The sequence below is a fragment of the Oncorhynchus keta genome, chromosome 19, assembly GCF_023373465.1.
Source record: "Oncorhynchus keta strain PuntledgeMale-10-30-2019 chromosome 19, Oket_V2, whole genome shotgun sequence".
NCBI classification, from domain to species: Eukaryota; Metazoa; Chordata; class Actinopteri; order Salmoniformes; family Salmonidae; genus Oncorhynchus; species Oncorhynchus keta.
Window position 1 is genome coordinate 22,829,828 of NC_068439.1, and position 22,475 is coordinate 22,852,302.

General features: G+C 42.5%; 1 protein-coding gene across 3 annotated transcripts in view; it reads right to left on the reverse strand.

The window, feature by feature from the left end:
- Nucleotides 1-22,475, reverse strand: part of LOC118397653 (CUB and sushi domain-containing protein 3-like) — a 660,396-nt gene that overhangs the window by 212,859 nt on the left and 425,062 nt on the right. For all 3 annotated transcript variants that reach the window (XM_052470057.1, XM_052470056.1, XM_052470055.1), the window contains 3 exons: nt 20,010-20,126; nt 19,138-19,353; nt 8,891-9,079 (listed from right to left, as the gene is read on the reverse strand). In XM_052470057.1, coding sequence (XP_052326017.1) covers nt 8,891-9,079; nt 19,138-19,353; nt 20,010-20,126 — 522 coding nt within the window. The remainder of the gene's footprint in view (nt 1-8,890; nt 9,080-19,137; nt 19,354-20,009; nt 20,127-22,475) is intronic.

Sequence of the window (22,475 nt, forward strand, 5' to 3'; positions counted from 1 at the left end):
GGTGTGATTTGGGACACCGTCTGTGTATTAACTTCCCCTTCCTCTTTTATCATCTGGGAGTGTCAAGAGAAGATAAGGGGACAGTCCCCTTGTGGCAAACACACCATGTGTCCAAAAGAATAACAGGAGGGAGCAAATTGAAGGGGAGGATCATGGGAGATATGAGTAGAGTGTCACTGCTGGCGCCATCGCCGCTAAAGATAAGGTGCGTCATGTTCATGTTATTTTTCATTTTTTGCTCTTCACCGTTCACTCACACACACACACGCACGCATGCACACACATGTATAGTGTAGTGCATGTACCTAAGGTCTGTAATGCAGATAGTCATCTTTGCCATTTGGTGGAAGTGAAATTAATTGGGCACTGGGATGCATGAGAGAGAGAGAGAGAGAGAGAACGAAAGATGGAAGGAGGGAGGGATATGCTCTGTTGGAGCCTACAGACGATGATAAAGCGATGCCATTAAGAGATGGAGTGTGGAGGATCCTCTTTAAGCCATCACCACACTGCAGGCAACTCAGCAGTTAAGGTACTGTCTCTCTCTGCTCTTTGGCTTTAGACAGGGAAACAAACCACTAGGTCTATTCTGGCTCTTCATCCCAGCAGCTGGATACCATGCACCTGTCACTGCACTGATTCCTGAGACAGAAGTGTCCAAAACTATCAGATTTCATTAGTGGATTTCAACAAACATTGTGTTCTAAGTATAAATGCTTTTATTTACCTACCCAGGGACTACAGTGGAAAACTAGCCAGCTGGCACATTACCAAAAATGTTGATTGATATACATTGTCCCTAACAAATAAATGCAATAAATGAAATTATAGGTACTGTCTCTCTCTCTGCTCTTTGGCTTTAGACAGGGAAACAAACCACTAGGTGCACCTGTCGCTGCACTGATCCCAAAAATGTTGATTGATATACATTGTCCCTAACAAATAAATGCAACAAATAAAATTATATTTTATAGCCACACCAATGTGTTGGAGGAAACACCGTGCACCTGGCAAACATGCACTGTACCCAGCCTGCCACAGGAGACGCTATTGTGTGATGAGACAATATCCCTACTGGCCGAGCCTTCCCTAACCCAGATGACGCTAGGCCAATTGTGTGTTGCCCCACAGACCTCCCGGTCGATGCCGGCTGCGCCAGAGCCTGGGCTCGAACCCAGGGTCTCTGGTGGCACAGCTAGCACTGCAATGCAGTAGACCACTGTGCCACCCGGGAGGCCCTGTACTTAACATGGTAGGAAACATAGTATTGTGACTACTGGTGTCTCTGTATTCCAGGAACAAAAAGAGGGAACACCTTTAGACTTAATCTAATGGAAGGGGGAATATATTCAGCACCCTCAGAGATGTGCTAACGCATATTAACCAGTTGATGGAACAGACACGATCCATATCACAGTGAATCATTGGCTGCGCCTCAAAAGCTACCCTTTTCCCGATGCAGTGCAATACTTTTCACCACGGCTCATAGGGCTCTGGTCAAAAGTAGTGCAACTATGTAGGGAGTATGGTGGCTTTTGGAACAGAGCCACAGTCATAAAATAAACTGCAGGGAGGGATGTCCCCTGCCGGTGAAAAAGAACCCCAGCAATGTATCAAAATTCAGACCCAATTCAGACCCAATTCACAGTCTAAATATTGTTTTAATATCTATGCTAATGATTATGTTCATCTCTGTGTGGGTTATTATATGGGGCATTTGGTACAACAACAGAACAATGAGCTGAGCATTCTGAAACCAACCGTTGGCCATTTGAGGCTGCTGCTGTTCTCTCCAACATATTCCTCCTGCTTTTATAGTAAGCAATCAATCCTTTGACTTCCTTAGGAAGAGAAAAGGAGTGTGGGATGGATACCTTTATATTCATAATTGATAATACTCACTGTACAATCATTGGATCATGAGATGTGTGTGTGTGTGTGTGTGTGTGTGTGTGTGTGTGTGTGTGTGTGTGTGTGTGTGTGTGTGTGTGTGTGTGTGTGTGTGTGTGTGTGTGTGTGTGTGTGTGTGTGTGTGTGTCATAATAAACTGTGTTTATCGAGTCAGAACTAAGATAATGAGATACCAATCTGCCTCAGAGCAATGTTTATCAAAATTGTGTCTCTTCACCCACGACGAAAATGTGAATATCCAATAGCTAGTAAAGATGAAATGTTTCATATTGCATTTCAATAGGAGAGGCTTCACAGTAGGAACCACAGTAGGAATCAATAGCACCCATGCTGTCACAGCACTGAGATTTCAAAGCACACCGAGGATAAAGAGAAACTACAAATATAACCAGTTGAAATAGCTGGTTTGTGACAAATATGCGGCGGCCATTTTGATTTGAGAATATTGGTGTCTACACGATACCCCATGTGGAATGCTGATGGGACAAACTGTCACGGTTTGTCAAAATGTGTAGATCTATTATTAAAATCTATATCTCCTCAGGCCTTTCTCTCTTTGCTTATCACGTACAGGTAACTGCAAAAATAATGGTGTCACATCCCTCCAATAGAGTTCCAGACAGTAGAATCTATGCCAAGGCGCATTGAAGCTGTTCTGGCGGATTGTGATGGCCCATCACCCTACTTTATATTGTAGTTTCCTTTATTTTGGAAGTTACCTGTACATAACACCCTTAGGGCCAATGCAAAATTATCTCAATCTAATAAAACAACATTATTCTTTCCTCTCTATCCCCAAAACACACAAGTCCCTTCTTTCTCTTATCTGTGGTGTTGTCAAGACAAAGGTTTCTCTAATGAGTCCCAAAATGTCTCTCTCTTTAGTTTGTTTGTTTTAGAGCCGTACGCTAGCAGTAAAAAAAAATGATATCCTCATTATAAACACAGAGAATGCCACCAAAGTGGCTCCCTATTCCCTATATAGAGCCCCATAGGGCTCTGGTCAAAAGTAGAGCACTATAAAAGGAATAGGGTGCATTTGGGACTCAGGCTTTAGGGCTCTATTGCTTTATTCCAGAGGACCTGCATCCTTCCATTCACCAGTAGTCTATTGTTGTTGTCTGTGTTCTAAGACTTATACTCAATGCCATAATCGGAATCGATGGGTGCGTCAAATGGCACCAACCATTTGGGACGCAGTCCATTTCTTAAATGTTTACTTCATGTCTGTCAGAGGGCTCATCAATAAATTCCTGGAAATATGATCACATTAATAAATCTTCTTCAGGCTAGGGTCTATTTTTCTCCACTTCCTGTCTGACTAATGTGCCCTAAGTAAACTGCCTGTTTACTGCCTGTTAAACTCCCCGTTACTCAGGCCCAGAAGCCAGGATATGCATATAATTGGTACCATTGGATAGAAAACACTTTGAAGTTTGTAGAAATGTTAAAATAATTTATGAGAGTAAAACAATTGATATGGTAGGAGAAAATCCAACGACAAACCAACCGGGAAAAAAAATCTTTGATCACCCATGCTCTTCCAATAGGGTCATATCCAAATCCAACTCACAGATAGCAATTCCTATGGCTTCCACTAGATGTCAACAGTCTTTGTTCAAAGGTTTCAGGCTTGTTTCTTCCCAAAATAGGAAGAATTTTGAGTTTTAGTACTGGGAATCAGTTGGAAATCAATTTGTGCGCGCGACGAAGAGGACACGCACCTGCTTATTTTGCTTTTCTATTCAACATACTTCTTTCCATATGAAATATTATATTTTAATTACATTTTAGGGTACCTGAGGATTGAATAGAAATGTATTTTGACTTGTTTTATAAAAGTTTAGCGTTAGCTTCTTGGATTCCTTTCTCTGCATGTTGAACGAGTGGATTACTCAAATCGATGGCGCCAACTAAACAGACTTTTTGGGATATAAAGAAAGATTTTATCTAACAAAATGATCATGCATGGTGTAGCTGGGACCCTTTGGATTGTAAATCAGACGAGGATTTTCAAAAAGTAAGTGAATATGTAATCTCTATTTGTGATTTTATGAAGCCTGTGCTGGTTGAAAAATATTTTGATGTGGGGCGCCATCCTCAAACATGGCATGCTCAAACATGGCATGGAATGCTTTCGCTGTAAAGCATATTGTAAATCGGACAATGCAGTTAGATGAACAAGACTTTAAGCTTTTAACTAATATAAGACACTTGTATGTACCTAAATTATTAATATCCATACTTTTTATGATTATTTATTTGAATTGTGTGTCCTCCAATTTCACCGGAAGTTGTCTGAGCGGCCTTTCAGGTTATGTCAATATAGGACTCATTTTACTGTGGATATAAATCCTTTGTACCGGTTTCCTCCAGCATCTTCAGAAGGTCCTTTGCTGTTGTTCTGGGATGGATTTGCACTTTTCGCACCAAAGTACGTTCATCCATTGGAGACAGAACGCATCTCCTTCCTGAGCGGTATGACGGCTGCGTCGTCCCATGGTGTTTATACTTGTGTACAATTGCTTGTACAGGTGAACGTGGTACCTTCAGGCGTTCGGAAATTGCTCCCAAGGATGAACCAGACTTGTGGAGGTCTTCAATTTTTTTCTGAGGTCTTGGCTGATTTCTTTTGGTTTTCCCATGATGTCAAGCAAAGAGGCAGTGAATTTGAAGGTAGGCCTTGAAATACATTCACAAGTGCACCTCCAGTTGATAAAATGATGTCAATTAGCCTATCAGAAGCTTCTAAAGCCATGACATCATTTTCTGGAATTGTCCAAGCTGTTTAAAGGCACAGTCAACTTAGTGTATGTAAACTTATGACCCACTGGAATTGTGATACAGTGAATTATAAGTGAAATAATCTGTCTGTTAACAATTGTTGGAAAGATTACTTGTGTCATGCACAAAGTAGATGTCCTAACTGACTTGCCAAAACTATAGTTTGTTAACAAGAAATTTGTGTATGGTTGAAAAACTAATTTTAATGACTCCAATCTAACTGTATGTAAACTTCCGACTTCAACTGTAAATGCATTACACATCCACCAACCTAGCCTATGACAGTGATGCACCAATTTTTGTTGCCACCCATTCTAACAGGTGTCAGATGTTAGTCACAACAATGAACAAATGGAGCCACATTTTACGCTCTCGCCTTATGCGAAAAGGGTGTGTAATGTGTGATCACGTGACAGTTATGGCACCCTGTGGAAGGGGCATGGCATCCCTCATAAATGCCACCTGCTGTGATGAATGTGCCTATAATAGACAGATTGGAAGCGGAAACACATTTTTACAGTCAGGAGAGATTCATCTCAAAGAATATCATTAAAAACTGAAGAGAGAAGGAAAGTACAGATGTCTGTCGATTCGGTAAAAGCATCCCAGTTGGATACAGATATGGGGTCTTAATCTGAGTCAGTTTGCCACAGCAGGAAAATAATCCTGCAGCAACAGGAAATGTAACTGATTATGTGGATTATGTGCCGGAAAAGAGGAATCAAATTAAGATCCTACATATGTACATGTCTTAGAAAGGTGGTTTGATTTGTACTTTTAGATAATTATTTTTTACACACAGTATGGATTGTAAGGTACAGTATATACAGTGCTGCCAAGAGGAATTGGACGTTTATGAATGCATAGGGCATGGTGTACATATTTCTCTTTACAATTTAGTCATTTTGTTTTGGGGTGGATACAGAAATTGTTGTTTGTGATGGATGTCTGGGGAACTTGATGCTTGTGTTACTGCTTGACTGCCACACATGATTCATACACTGTAGGTTTTTAATCCACATCCCACACTCCTTTAGCCTCGCAAAAAGCTTACATTGCCCACTGTATTGATGATAAAAGGCTAAACTTCCAGGATATAGACCATCCCAAAAAGTATTCTGTGCACAGATTCTCGTTTTTGTCACTGCCCACTGTGTACTCTACCCTTGAAGTGTATAGTATACCTGATGGCATTTTGAAAAATCATGCCACAACACAAATTAGCGGCCTTGTTTTTCTAGTCACTCTCAAGATTACAGATCTGGCACCAATGAACACCATGAAAAATGAAACGACAGAAACAAGGCGAGTAAACAAACGACAACCACACACAGCGTTGACAAATGCGTATCATTATTTTTTCAATTAATATGAAAAATTACTGGTGACCTTCCCAGCCCTGAATTATTTTATTTTTGGGCTCCGTTGGAAAAATCAGAAAAGTTCTCCATTATTATAATTATTCATCTGTTTATGCCCGGCAGTTAGGGCCCGGACATTATACACGTGTGGGATAAATTCCAGGGGATAGTGTTTTATTCAGACACGCCTGGGATTTGATGGATGTTTAGTAGTTGCTGGATTCCTTTAACTTGGCTCCGTGTGGCAGAATGCATGGAGAGATACAATCCAGGAACATCTCCACATGACAGCCTGAATTGTAAATCACTATTCTCCTGAAGCAGCTGGTGTCATACCAGGGAGGACGCCGCGGTAAGTACTGTAGAAACAGGAAGAGGCAGGTTTGGTGGGGGAACAAGAGTGCTAGTAACCTCGTCTGAGCAGGAGGAGACTGGGGAAATACCTGGGTTCAAATATATATATATTTTTTAATCAAATAGTTTTGAATGATTGATTGAGCTTGCTTGGAGTGCCAGGTGGGTGGAATGTGCACTTCTGGGATGATTCCGTGGCTCAATTAATTGGAGCTAAACTTCTTTAAAGAAATACCAACGAACCAAGGTCTGGGTACCCCACTGCATAGGTGGTGTAGCAGACTGGGATTTGCTTGGTACATTGTGACAGTGAGATTCATAGCTCACTCCACAGTATCTCTATTAAACAGCATGCAGTCATGCTAGTCTCTTTAGATTAGCCTTGTTGACAACCCATCTGACCTCTCCCAGCTTGTTAGTGATACACAGAGACACTCCCCTACAGGGACAGAGGACAAGGGGCAGATTAGGTTTGATGTAGACGGATCAAGAAAGCCAGACACAGACACAGGGCTCTATGTATCTATCTGTGTGCCTGCCTGTCTGTCCGCCTGACTGTCTGTCTCCGCGTGTTTCTTCAGGGTTACTGTGGCATATCTTAAACAGAGTACCCAACACCAAATGTTCTTAAATGGTTCTTCCTCAGCTGTTAAGGTTATTTGGAAAACTCTTGCCTGACAAAGAACATTTGAGTTAAGTGGGGGGTCCTTGACGTGGCATCGACCGTGGCATCGACGGTTCTTCAGAATTCTAAAAAGTTATTGAAATGGATGGAAGCCTTTCATAGCATACAACACATTGGTGTTAACTAGTGTTGATATTTCAGTGTAACATTTCTAGTGTTGATTCAAGAGTTTGAGTGACACTGTAAAGAGTTAAATTAACGCTCATGGAAATAACCATCCCATTGAATGTTCTGTATGACACCAGCTGCTTCAGGAGAATAGTGACCAGGTGGCGAATCGCATCTCTGCATGTCTGGCAGACATATCAGTGTGGATGACGGATCACCACCTCAAGCTGAACCTCAGCAAGACGGAGCTCCTCTTCCTCCCGGGGAAGGACTGCCCGTTCCATGATCTCGCCATCACGGTTGACAACTCCATTGTGTCCTCCTCCCAGAGCGCTAAGAACCTTGGCGTGATCCTGGACAACACCCTGTCGTTCTCAACTAACATCAAGGCGGTGTCCCGTTCCTGTAGGTTCATGCTCTACAACATCCGCAGAGTACGACCCTGCCTCACACAGGAAGCGGCGCAGGTCCTAATCCAGGCACTTGTCATCTCCCGTCTTGATTACTGCAACTCGCTGTTGGCTGGGCTCCCTGCCTGTGCCATTAAACCCTACAACTAATCCAGAACGCCGCAGCCCGTCTGGTGTTCAACCTTCCCCAAGTTCTCTCCACGTCACCCCGCTCCTCCGCTCTCTCCACTGGCTTCCAGTTGAAGCTCACATCCGCTACAAGACCATGGTGCTTGCCTACGGAGCTGTGAGGGGAACGGCACCTCAGTACCTCCAGGCTCTGATCAGGCCCTACACCCAAACAAGGGCACTGCGTTCATCCACCTCTGGCCTGCTCGCCTCCCTACCACTGAGGAAGTACAGTTCCCGCTCAGCCCAGTCAAAACTGTTCGCTGCTCTGGCCCCCAATGGTGGAACAAACTCCCTCACGACGCCAGGACAGCGGAGTCAATCACCACCTTCCGGAGACACCTGAAACCCCACCTCTTCAAGGAATACCTAGGATAGGGTAAGTAATCCTTCTCACCCCCCTAAAAGATTTAGATGCACTATTGTAAGTGGCTGTTCCACTGGATGTCATAAGGTGTATGCACCAATTTGTAAGTCGCTCTGGATAAGAGCGTCTGCTAAATGACTTAAATGTAATGTAAATGTAAAATGGTTCCCCTATGTGATCGCTCTGAAGAAACTTATTTGGTTTCAACTGGAACCTGTATTTTTTAAGAGTGTAGGCCCTCCCTACTCATTCTCAGTGCTCAGAGCTCAACAAGCAAGGAAACATCCATGGTGAACAATATAGATCAGTGATCCTCAACCATGCTCCTGGAGAGCCAGAGTACTGCAGGTTTTGACCCAGCTCAGCAGTGAAACATCTGATTCAGCTAATCAAGCTGTTGTTTGAAGATCAATCAATTAGCTGAATCAGGTGTGATGCCACTTAGCTAAGACTAAACATGCAGGCGCAAGGCTTTGTCTGGGTGCCTTACTATCTGTCAAATCCTTGCTACCTCCGTCTTTGTTTCCTCAATTATTCCTCTCAAAAGGAACTAGGATCCATTCCTCCAATGCAATTTGAGAGGAATTGAGGAAATAGATTGGAGGAATGAAGTATTTGACAGTAAGGTTTTCAGAAACCGAGAATCACTGAGAATCACTGTAATTAGATATAAAATAAAATCTTATCAACCACAAGCATTGTAACAATAGTTGTAAGGGAATGAAAACAGGTGACCACGTACCCACACACCTTGGCAGAGGTGCGCTCCACATGCGCCTCCCCCCTCCCAGGCAGATGACCTCTGGCACCCCCTCTAGCCGGTAGCCCATGTTGCAAGAAAACGTCAGGGTGTCCCCGATGCCAAAGCCGTAGCCGTTCCTCTGGCCGAACTGTGGCATCCCCGGGTCCTCACACGGCTCCAAGTTGTACTCTGAAGAAGGAGGAGAGAAATTGTGTCATGTCAAACTTTTGGATCATGTACATTCAATGAGGGTTTGTTTGAATGCAGAGAATACGTATGTTTGCACTCCAAAGAACAAGGAGATGAAACATGTCAAATAAACAAGATCAATAATGTAATTGACATTCCAGTGCATAATAAAGTGTTAATAAAATGTCAATGAAAACCTTTGAAACAGCGTAGTCACCTTTAATGTACATTCACATCAACAGGGCTTGACTGAATGCAGTACATAGGCTACTCCAAGTTGTAAAGAACAGGAAGAGAAGTTGTGGCAAGTTAATAACTACGGAAGTGAAAAATATAACACAAGGAGCGGTGATACTTGGAGATTTTTTTAATGCACGATAGTACTTAGTAAAAAACGGGCAATATTTTGATAATAAAGTCCAGATGAAATTTGGTGAATAAAGTGCCAATCTTTCAAGAATAAAGTGGCAATATTGCGAGAATGAAGTCGCAGTTATATTTCAAAATTAACATAGGGGATTTGGTTAATTGCATGTCTCCCTAGCTCCCTGTTTCTGTTCCCGCCACTGTTGAAATACCTGAGTTAGATGACCTGGTGAAACTATACTTTAGAATTGGCTTTAGTAACAAGGAAATCCTTGCTCTTTTAGCACACAATAACCAATAATTATTCTAAGTATTAGGCACAGTAGGAAGAGGTAGTGCCACAGATTATTTTCAGAGGGAGGAACCTTGGTTACATACATAGGTTGAGATGGGCAGGTTGCGTGTGTGTGTGTGTGTGTGTGTGTGTGTGTGTGTGTGTGTGTGTGTGTGTGTGTGTGTGTGTGTGTGTGTGTGTGTGTGTGTGTGTGTGTGTGTGTGTGTGTGTGTGTGTGTGTGTGTGTGTGTGTGTGTGTGTAGTAGGAGCAAAATGAACAAATGGCCATCACTCTAACAGTGGAGGCTCCTCAGAGGAAGAAGTGGAGGAACATCCTCCTCAGTGAATTTCATTCAAATAAAAATAGTAAAACATTTCAAAGTTATCCTTTTTAGATAAAACTATAGTAAATATATCAACATCACCAAATTATTTATTGAAACACACTGTTTTACAATGAAGGTCTACAGTAGCCTCAACATCACCGTAGGGTAGTGGCATGGTGTAGCCGCAGGACAGCTAGTTTCTGTCCTCCTCTGGGTACATTGACTTTAATACAAAACCTAGGAGGCTCGTGGAGTTCACCCCCTTCCATAGACTTACACAGTAATCATGACAACTGCTGTAGGATGTCTTCCAACCTATCAGAGCTCCTGCAGCATGAACTGACATGTGATCCACCCAATCAAAGGATCAGAGAATGAATCCATTACTGAAATCATATGCTACAGCTAGCTATAATTGCAGTGTATACAATGTAGTGAGTAGTTGACTCAAAGAGAAAGACAATAGTTTAACAGTTTGTACAAATTAATTTCCTCAAAAATGGAGAAGCGAGTGAGTGAGAGAGAGAGAGCTATATTTAGTATTATTTTTTTTGCTTTCACTTACTTAGCTAGCGAATGTAGCTAGCTAGTTTAGCTTACTCAAACACCCGGCTCAAACAGAGAGGGATGCTATGTTAGCTAGCTGGCTATGGCTATCCAACACTGGAACTCTTCCAAGTCAAGGAAGCTTTTGGCTTGATTAATTTATTGCCACCGGGGCCCACCGGTGTAACTGCTAAACTGCTTGCTGACTGTATACTGTACTGCATGATTGTAGCGGGTTTACTAACAAGTTAGTTCAAGTAGCTATGTTGAATATGACATTATCTATGATAATGATGTAGGCTGTGTGTAGAGGTTATGATATGAAGGTTTGGCTAGGAACGTTTTTTTCACCTGGTCACAGACCTGATATGTTGTGCACTGATGTCCACAAGGAAAGGGAAAATGTGAGAGGAGGGGAGAGCGTAGATGTGAGTAGGAATTATACAGAGATCAAAGATCATGTTGTTTTTAAACTCTGCAAAAAAAGAAATGTCCCTTTTTCAATGATTGTTTCCCATGCATGTTCAATGAACGATAAACAATTAATGAACGTGCACCTGTCGAACGGTCGTTAAGACACTCACAGCTTACGGTAGGCAATTAAGGTCACAGTTATGAAAACTTAGGACACTAAAGAGGCCTTTCTACTGACTCTGAAAAACACCAAAATAAAGATGCCCAGGGTCCCTGCTCATTTGTGTGAACGTGCCTTAGGTATGCTGCAAGGAGGCATGAGGACTGCAGGTGGGGCCAGGGCAAAATATTGCAATGTCCATACCGTGAGACACCTAAGACAGCGCTACAGGGAGACAGAACGGACAGCTGATCGTCCTCGCAGTGCCAGACCACATGTAACAACACCTGCACAGGATCGGTACATCCGAACATCACACCTGCGGGACAGGCACAGGATGGCAACAACAACTGCCGAGTTACACCAGGAACGCACAATCCCTCCATCAGTGCTCAGACTGTCCGCAATAGGCTGAGAGAGGCTGGACCGAGGGCTTGTAGGCCTGTTGTAAAGGCAGGTCCTCACCAGACATCACACTATGGGCACAAACCCACCATCGCTGGACCAGACAGGATTGGCAAAAAGTGCTCTTCACTGACAAGTCGCGGTTTTGTCTCACCAGGGGTGATGGTCGGATTCGCGTTTATCGTTGAAGGAATGGGCGTTACACCGAGGCCTGTACTCTGGAGCGGGATCAATTTGGAGGTGGAGGGTCAGTCATGGTCTGGGACGGTGTGTCACAGCATCATCAGACTGAGCTTGTTGTCATTTCAGGCAATCTCAACGCTGTGCGTTACAGGGAAGACATCTTCCTCCCTCATGTGGTACCCTTCTTGCAGGCTCATCCTGACATGACCCTCCAGAATGCACTTGACAGTGAGAGGATGTTTATTTTTTTTCTGAGTTTATGTGGCTGCTATGAATGTGAACTGTGTTTGCGTGTGATCAGGGTTGTATTAATTCGCTCAATTCTGTTGAAAAATGTTTCTTAAACTGAATGAAATGGGGTTAAACATACCTGAATTTGTCCAATAAAAACCCTTGTTTGCAACTGTTGGAGTAATGCTTACACCCTAGATCGGATAGATGCAGGCAAGAGTGTGCAAGGCGATATTGAAAGGGTCAATGTCTGTCACCTTGATTACTCAAATTTCTCTCGACCTATGATCGTGTAAACTTTCATTCATAGGCTAGGTTGTAGCAACCTCATGATGGGTACAGGGAAAATTTGACTATCATTTAGTAACCTAAACCTATCGATGTTACATTGAGCTCGTTGAATGGAATATGAATGACAGTCATCCAATATGCTGTAATAGAAATAAGGCCATGCTAAAAAAAAATGTCCTCCGTCATCCTACTGACCGCCACTGCAATGATGATCTAATACAGTTGTTCAAACAGTCGTCACTGCTCACTCACGCTTATCAATCAAGGTTCCCACTGGCATTTTCAGACTGTTGGCATACACTCTTCTAACGGCCATGGTGTATTGTTTGCACAAATAAAAAACTGTCTTGTCCCTGTATTCGCTATACAACGTTCTGCTGCGTAGCCTAGGCAAACATCTTGCAAAAGATCTGCGCATTATGGCAACTATTCACAACCTTATCCATGGTGCTTTACTAACAGTAGTATTTACCCACTCATTGTAACTATCCTTCTAACGACTATAGGCCAGTAGGCTATGTCTGTACACCCAATAAAACAAAGTATCTTGGCATCCTGGTGGAGCCTGAGGGCTATGCGTGTGTACGTGTCCCACGTCAAGCTGCTCTCCAAATCTGCTACAACACCGCTATTTTGCAGCCCATTATAAACCTTTTGTGGCCCACTAGATTGAGTACCCTAACCTGAAGGTTAATCATATGTTACAGAGGGCAAGTGAAAGTAAATTATCCAAACGGCTGCTGGAGGAATAAACAATGAAACAGGGGTTTTACGCAAACGTGTCTGTGGGAGGGGAGGCAACTCAAGGACCACTTTTGCATGCACAAAGCAGCTAATCTGAGGTGCTGTTTGAATATATTCATGGATGGATTCTCCCTTTCTTGAAATAATTATTAATCTAAATATAGGCCTATTAGATAAATTATGATATGCTATACAGGCTATAAAGAAATAATCACTGATCTGACATTATTTGGTTAGTAGGCTAGCGTTTTATCTCCTGTCACTATCCATCTATTTGTAATGTCTTCAAGGATGGGAGGAATGAAGAATGCATAGGTTATCCCAAAACAGGGGCATCGTCTCCGTTATAGGTTATTTGTCTCAGCTATACCATTAATGTAGGCTACCACGTGTTTACCATATAGAGGCTAGTGGCTAGACCTGTTGCCTGTTATAATAATAGAACGTAAAAGTACTTGTCTCAGATGGGGCTTTACCCAAACACCTGCCCCCTGCCCCGTGGCTATGCAAGGTCCATGACAGGGGTTTGGGGGCAGCCCTTGAGCCCGACAGGGACACGCAATCCTTCTCCATGCAGTCAGTGACTTACATTCACAAGATAGTAATCATTAGAAGTGTAGCCTACATAAAACACCATGCCATTATGAGCACATTTGTAAGTTAACCTTCTGTTTCAACATATACAGTGGGGAGAACAAGTATTTGATACACTGACGATTTTGCAGGTTTTCCTACTTACAAAGCATGTAGAGGTCTGTAATTTTTATCATAGGTACACTTCAACTGTGAGAGACAGAATCTAAAACAAAAATCCAGAAAATCACATTGTATGATTTTGAGGTAATTAATTTGCATTTTATTGCATGACATAAATATTTGATACATCAGAAAATCAGAACTTAATATTTGGTACAGAAACCTTTGTTTGCAATTACAGAGATCATACGTTTCCCGTAGTTCTTGACCAGGTTTGCACACTCTGCAGCAAGGATTTTGGCCCACTCCTCCATACAGACCTTCTCCAGATCCTTCAGGTTTCGGGGCTGTCTCTGGGCAATACGGACTTTCAGCTCCCTCCAAAGATTTTCTATTAGGTTCCGGTCTGGCGACTAGCGTGGCCACTCCAGGACCTTGAGATGCTTCTTATGGAGCCACTCCTTAGTTGCCCTGGCTGTGTGTTTCGGGTCGTTGTCATGCTGGAAGACCCAGCCACGACCCATCTTCAATGCTCTTACTGAGGGAAGGAGGTTGTTGGACAAGATCTCGCGATACATGGCCCCATCCATCCTCCCCTCAATACGGTGCAGTCGTCCTGTCCCCTTTAAAGAAAAGCATCCCCAAAGAATGATGTTTCCACCACCATGCTTCACAGTTGGGATGGCGTTCTTGGGGTTGTACTCATCCTTCTTCTTCTTCCAAACACGGCGAGTGGAGTTTAGACCAAAAAGCTATATTTTTGTCTCAACAGACCACATGACCTTCTCCCATTCCTCCTCTGGATCATCCAGATGGTCATTGGCAAACTTGAGATGGGCCTGGACATGCGCTGGCTTGAGCAGGGAGACCTTGCGTGCGCTGCAGGATTTTAATCCATGACGGCGTAGTGTGTTACTAATGGTTTTCTTTGAGACTGTGGTCCCAGCTCTCTTCAGGTCATTGACCAGGTCCTGCCGTGTAGTTCTGGGCTGATCCCTCACCTTCCTCATGATCATTGATGCCCCACGAGGTGAGATCTTGCCAGGAGCCCCAGAACGAGCGTGACTGACCGTCATCTTGAACTTCTTCCATTTTCTAATAATTGCGCCAACAGTTGATGCCTTCTCACCAAGCTGCTTGCCTATTGTCCTGTAGCCCATCCCAACCTTGTGTAGGTCTACAATTTTATCCACAATGTCCTTACCCAGCTCTCTGGTCTTGGCCATTGTGGAGAGGTTGGAGTCTGTTTGATTGAGTGTGTGGACAGGTGTCTTTTATACAGGTAACAAGTTCAAACAGGTGTAGTTAATACAGGTAATGAGTGGAGAACAGGAGGGCTTCTTAAAGAAAAACTAACAGGTCTGTGAGAGTCGGAATTCTTACTGGTTGGTAGGTGATCAAATACTTATGTCATGCAATAAAATACAAATGAATTACTTAAAAATCATACAATGTCATTTTCTGTTTTTTTGTCTCCGTCTTTCACAGTTGAAGTGTACCTATGATAACAATTACAAACCTCTACATGCTTTGTAAGTAGGAAAACCTGCACAATCGGCAGTGTATCAAATACTTGTTCTCCACACTGTAGGTTTCTAGCCTAGCTGTTTCTCTCTAAAATATACTATGCAAGGTCTTGCCATTTGCAGGGGATTGAGGATGACATTGTGGCGAATTCGAAGAGCACCATGACAGGGACTGATGCACGCAACTCCATGTCTCTTTGCAGTCTGACAACACACCATGGCCAATACAATGATATTGCTTTGGGGATACCGTGTGTGTGTGCGTGTGTGTTTGTGATATCTGTTTGAACGAGTGTATTAGCATTACTTTGATCAGGGCCCATAGGATCTGGTTATATTTTGCACTATTATAGAGGAAATCAACAGTTGCTACATCCATTTTTGGACTTGATTCTTGAACAATATAACTAAAAAATGTCTCGTGAGCTTAGTTCAACTGTTGTACCCCATCAAAACCCCAAATACACAGCGTTCTAAGGCACTAGCTGTGTTACTACAGATCCTGGATTGCGACCCATGAGAGACCCATGAGGCAACGCACAATTGGCCCAGTGTCGTCCGGGTTAGGAGAGGGTTTGGCCGGCCGGGAAGTCCTTGTCCCATCGCGCTCCAGCGACTCCTGTGTCGGGCCAGGTGCATGCACGCTGACACGGTAGCCAGGTGAATGGTGTTTCCACCAACACATTGGTGCGGCTGGCTTCCAGGTTAAACATGCATTGTGTCAAGAAGCAGTGTTGCTTGGCGGGGTTGTGTTTTCAGAGGACGCACGGCTCTCGACCTTCACCTCTCCCAAGTCCGTACGGGAGTTGCAGCGATGGAACAAGACTGTAACTACCAATTGGATATCACGGAATTGGGGAGGAAAAGGGATTTCAAAAACTAAAAACTAAAAAAGAACCAATTTTGACCTTCTTTTACACCAATGTTTTTGTAATCAAAGTAAATGACGATCCCTCAGCTTTTTACCAAAACAGGAGCGGGGAGATTGCTCTGTTATTGTTTCTAATGTTGATTTCCACTTTAAGGGAATAGGGTGCCATTTAGGATGCAGCCTACCTGTCACAAGCCATGTATATCCATATCAACACGTCAACACATCCCATCCACATTTCATGTTTATTCATGAGGATTGTTTGACAGCAGTGCATACTCCAAGTCATATCAAGAAGGTCATGATAATATAATGTCAAGTGAAACTTTTCCATGAGTAGTGTTCCTGTCATCTTCACTTACACTCACATTGATGGAGTTTTTTTGACAACAGTGCATACTCAAAAAAGAAAACGATAAAGCGAGGAACAATATAAATGTCTGCTATTAATTGATTGATGACTTTATGCTTTTTAATTTAAATGGTTAATTCAAATGTTTAATTGAACTTTTATTTAATATGCAAGTCAGTTAAGAACAAATTCTTATTTACAGTGACGGCCTAAGTCAGACGAACTGAAAATGTGTCAGTAGCTGTCAATGGATTATTCATCCACGTTATGGCTTTGGATCAAAAAAATATTTCTCCCCACTCCCCAAATGACGTTGACCCAACGTGGAATAGACGTTGAATTGACGTCTCTGCCCAGTGGGTCATCCCTATTTGTTAAAATACTGTCAACAAACCTTGTCAACATCTTTCTCCTTTAAATCTCAGAAGGGATGACATTTCTGATTTAAGCTACAATATCTACAGTTGAAGTCGGAATTTTACATACATACACCTTAGCCAAGTACATTTAAACTCAGTTTTCACAATTCCTGACATTTAATCCTAGTAAAAATTCCCTGTCTTAGGTCAGTTAGAATCACTACTTTATTTTAAGAATGTGAAATGTCAGAATAATAGTAGAGAGAATTATTCATTTCAGCTTCTATTTCTTTCATCACATTCCCAGTGGGTCAGAAGTTTACATACACTCAATTAGTATTTGGTTGCAGTGCCTTTAAATTGTTTAACTTGGGTCAAACGTTTCAGGAAGCCTTTCACAAGCTTCCCACAATAAGGTGGGTGAATTTTGGCCCATTCCTCCTGACAGAGCTGGTGTAACTGAATCAGGTTTGAAGGCCTCCTTGCTCGCACGGGCATTTTCAGTTCTGCCCGTAAATGTTCTATAGGATTTAGGTCAGGGCTTTGTGATGGGCACTCCAATACCTTGACTTTGTTGTCCTTAAGCCATTTTGCCACAACTTTGGAAGCTTGGAAGCTTGAGGTCAATGTCCATTTGGAAGACCCATTTGCAACCAAGCTTTAACTTCCTGACTGATGTCTTGAGGTGTTGCTTCAATATATCCACATCATTTTCCTCCCTCATGATGCCATCTATTTTATGAAGTGCACCAGTCCCTCCTGCAGCAAAGCACCCCCATAACATGATGCTGTCACCCCCGTGCTTCATGGTTGGGATGGTGTTCTTCGGCTTGCAAGCCTCCCCCTTTTCCTCTAAACATAATGATGGTCATTATAGCCAAACAGTTCTATTTTTGTTTCATCAGACCAGAGGACATTTATCCAAAAAGTACGATCTTTGTTCCCATGTGCAGTTGCAAACCGTAGTTTGGCTTTTTTTATGGTCGTTTTGGACCAGTGGCTTCTTCATTGCTGAGCGGCTTTTTAGGTTATGTCAATATAGGAATCTTTTTACTGTGGATATAGATACTTTTGTACCTGTTTCCTCCAGCATCTTCACAAGGTCCTTTGCTGTTGTTCTAGGATTGATTTGCACTTTTCGCACCAAAGTACGTTTATCTCTAGGAGACAGAACACGTCTCCTTCCTGAGCGGTATTACGGCTGCATGGTCCCATGGTGTTTATACTTGCACACTATTGTTTGTACAGATGAACGTGGTTTGGAAATTGCTCCCAAGGATGAACAAGACTTGTGGAGGTTTACAATTTTTTTCTGAAGTCTTGGCTGATTTCTTTTGATTTTCCCATGATGTCAAGCAAAGAGGCACTGAGTTTGAAGGTAGGCCTTGAAATACATCCATAGGTACACCTACAAATGACTCAAATGATGCCAATTAGCCTATCAGAGGCTTCTAAAGCCATGACATAATTTTCTGGAATTGTCCAAGCTGTTTAAAGGCACAGTCAACTTAGTGTATGTAAACTTCTGGCCCACTGGAATTGTGATACAGTGAATTATAAGTGAAATAATCTGTCTGTAATCAATTGTTGAAAAATTACTTGTGTCATGCACAAAGTAGATGTCCTAACCAATTTGCCAAAACTATAGTTTGTTAACAAGACATTTGTGGAGTGGTTGAATAACGAGTTTTAGTGACTCCAACCTAAGTGTATGAAAACTTCCAACTTCAACTACATGTATATGACCCTCAAAAAACTTCAGGGATGGCTAAATGAAAGGATTCTTTTTTTCTCCCCATCAATTATTGAAGGTGTTGGTCTGGGGTGAGGTAGGCCTAAGAGGGGATGTCAGAACACCGGACAGAGAACTGGACAGAACACTGGACAGAACACTGGACAGAACACCGGACAGAGAACTGGACAGAACACTGGACAGAACACTGGACAGAACACTGGACAGAACACCGGACAGAGAACTGGACAGAGAACTGGACAGAACACTGGACAGAACACTGGACAGAACACTGGACAGAACACCGGACAGAGAACTGGACAGAACACCGGACAGAGAACTGGACAGAGAACTGGACAGAACACCGGACAGAGAACTGGACAGAACACTGGACAGAACACTGGACAGAACACTGGAGGCATGTGAAGCAAGAGGAAAAGGAGCTCTCAGTCCAGTTCACTGGTAGATGGTAACAACACGCAAACGTACACGTACAACCAAGCGTTGAGGAGGCTGCTCTTGAATGGACACACAAAAACATACACACCAATAGCAACCCACCCTCACACTCCTCCTACTCACCAGAGAAGGTAATATTGAATCCCTCGTAGGATATAGAAAAGTCTGATATGAAGCGCAGTTGGGCCTTGAAGTTCCCGTAGAGCCCTGCGTTGGTGGGCGAGGGCAGCTCGTTACCCGTTAGCCGTGCCAGGGGCTGGACAAAGCTGCCATTCTCTGTGATGAGCAGGTAGTCATGGTGATCCTCCAGGTGGAAGGTGTTGAAGGTAAATTGGACTCCTATTGGGACAAACCAAGTCAAGAGGAGAACAGCCAATAATATGGTTCAAGCTACATGTCAACCTCCCCTGATGAAATGATCAAGTTCAATTGAAACGACGGTTTAATCTGAGAGGAGAACAGCCAAGTGGAGGGAGAGAGAACTTCATCTCATTACATTCAAAGGTGAGGTCAGTTAATATAAAAATTAAGGCTCTGGGTTTTCTTATTTTGGGGGTGAAGGGGGGACGGGACTGCATTTCAATAGAGAAACATAATGATAATCCATATTGAACATCTTAGCAGCCATGGGAAATTAAAATTCCAAAGAACTTTCATTACTCTCAACCCAGAGTCCTGTATTATAATAATATTTCAGCAAGATGGGCTGGGCTGGGAAGAGGACCTACAGTGAATCTGTATTCATGTCCATTCCATTTCCACACTGACTTTTACCAGCTTGCTGATAAAAGGAATAGGAGTCCATTCTTCAGCTGTTTATTCATTCACATATAACTAAACAGTATCAACATTTTTACGGATTGTTTGCTTGTTTTCACTTAAATAAATGATTTATATGTTATATATCTTCAGGCAGAATAGCTATATCAAAAAGAGTTATGAAGTGTCACATTCCATTATAAATATGATTGTAGTAGTTAATAACCCAGGCTTACCTTTGCTGTGGCTGACCTCCACCGTCCAAGTACAGTTTAGTGAGTTGGGATACATCTCAGGATATCCAGGGGACAGGATGGTGCCGCCGGGCCCTCGTACGTCTCCTCCACACAACGCTGGGGGACAAAGAGGGGGAAACACTTTACTTTATTGTCCATGTTTTTGCAGAGAACAGAAACAGTGCTCTTCACTGTAGTCAGTAATATCAATACTTTGCATGCCAGTCTTTCTTGGCTAAAAGTAGAAGAGAGACTGACTGTATCAATTCTTCTTTTTATAAGAAACGTTAATGTGTTGAACATTCCAAGTTGTTTGCATAGTCAACTTGTGGTCAGCTCTGACACACACTTACCCTACCAGACATGCCACATCAGGGGTCTTTTCAGTCCCCAAATCCAGAACAATTCAAGAAAATGCAGTATTATATAGAGCCATGATTGCATGGAACTTCCTTCCATCTCCAATTGCTCAAGTTAACAGCAAACCTGGTTTAAAAAAACAGATAAAACAACACCTCACGGCACAACGCCTCTCCCCTATTTGACCTAGATATTTTATGTGCATGTATTGATATGTAGGCTATGTCTGCCGTTTTTAAATGGATGTAGTTCTGTCCTTGAGCTGTTCTAGTCTGTTATTGTTCTGTATTATGTCATGTTCATGTTTTGTGTGGACAGCAGGTAGAGTAGCTGGTGCTTTCATGTGTCTGTCCTAGACAGATGTAGCGCTGTATCAATAATTAATGGAGCAACTTCTTTACTAGTAAGCACTTCATTCAGAGTCTTATCCAACAGGGAAATCTGGACAACTACGTAGACCTCACTGTGTTCCTCACTTTGCTCTCTTTCTTTCTATCTCTCTCTATACATCATTTCACTCTTTTTCTCTCACTCTCTCCTTCTGAACAAGAAAGGAACTGAACAAGATGTTTAATTTTGACCTGCCTTCAATGTCAATATCATAGAACCTTGCATATCAATATCTCAGCATAGACCTTTTCCAAGGGAGGCTGGTAACAGTAATATCAGGACCTTCCTTTGAATGCTCTGCAACAGGGACTACATCCTCCCTCCTTATTCCACTTAGATCCACTAGATAGCACAGCCACAAAGTCAATATTGTCTATATCGTATATATTCATGAAAACAAAAATGTGCTTTTTGGTATTCATTTAAGGTAAGGGTTCGGCATCATATTAGGTTAGGGTTAAGGTTAGGTTTAGGTTTAAAATTACATTTTAAGAAGATAAATTGTTGAAATAGGCTGGGTTTATGTCTTTGGGGCTGGGGTAACTAGTGATGACTAGGAGGCAGGGGAGGTAAAATGACAAGCAGGCGGGCAGATAAAGGATGCCCCCGGATTCTAATCTGGTGAGAATATCAGTTCCTATCAGGCAGAGGAGCCGTCACAGCAAATTGATAGCCTAATGGCCTGGCATTGAATTGCATTGTCTCAGATTTGTTTACTCCCTGGAAAATGAAATAGACCTCTGAAGTCAAAACACGGAGAGACGAACAAGCTACAAGACTTTGTCAGCCCCAGAGTCGCTGGGGTGGTTTCTCTTTTACCAATGACGAACTGTCATTGGCTTTAATATTTAAGGACCACTCATGTAAATATCTTGTCACTCATGCATAACACAATTCAATCTTACGGCAGTTTTGTCAATAGGCAGTTTGGCACCATATCATATGAGAGAATATTTAAACTAATTGATGCCTGTTGAAAGTGATAGATATTGCACATACTGTAGATCTAAACCAGGGCTCTCCAACCCTGTTCCTGGATAGCTACCATTCTGTAGGTTTTAACTCCAACCCTGTTCCTGGATAGCTACCATTCTGTCGGTTTAAACTCCAACCCTGTTCCTGGATAGCTACCATTCTGTAGGTTTTAACTCCAACCCTGTTCCTGGATAGCTACTATTCTGTAGGTTTTAACTCCAACCCTGTTCCTGGATAGCTACCATTCTGTAGGTTTTAACTCCAACCCTGTTCCTGGATAGCTACCATTCTGTAGGTTTTAACTCCAACCCTGTTCCTGGATAGCTACCATTCTGTAGGTTTTAACTCCAACCCTGTTCCTGGATAGCTACCATTCTGCAGGTTTTAACTACAACCCAGGAACAGGGATGGAGAGCCCTGGTCTAGACTCTAGAGTAGTAGCCTAATGATCAGATACTGTATGTACTATGCAAACGCCTGGTTTAGCCCACTTCTTCTGTGTTCAGCATGACAATAATCATGACAGATGATTATAACTCAATAGGTAAATCCGCCTTCAGTTTTAATGCCCACCATTTTTGTAATAACCTGCAGAACTCCCTGTGTCTTGATTCCCTGGTGCCACTAGGGCAGTTTAATTATTAATCAGGGGAGTCAAATGTTGAATTTGTTAAATGAGAATTGCATAAAAAAATAAATAAAAGTAAACATTTATTTTGGTGTTGAAATTGTAGTTTTTTA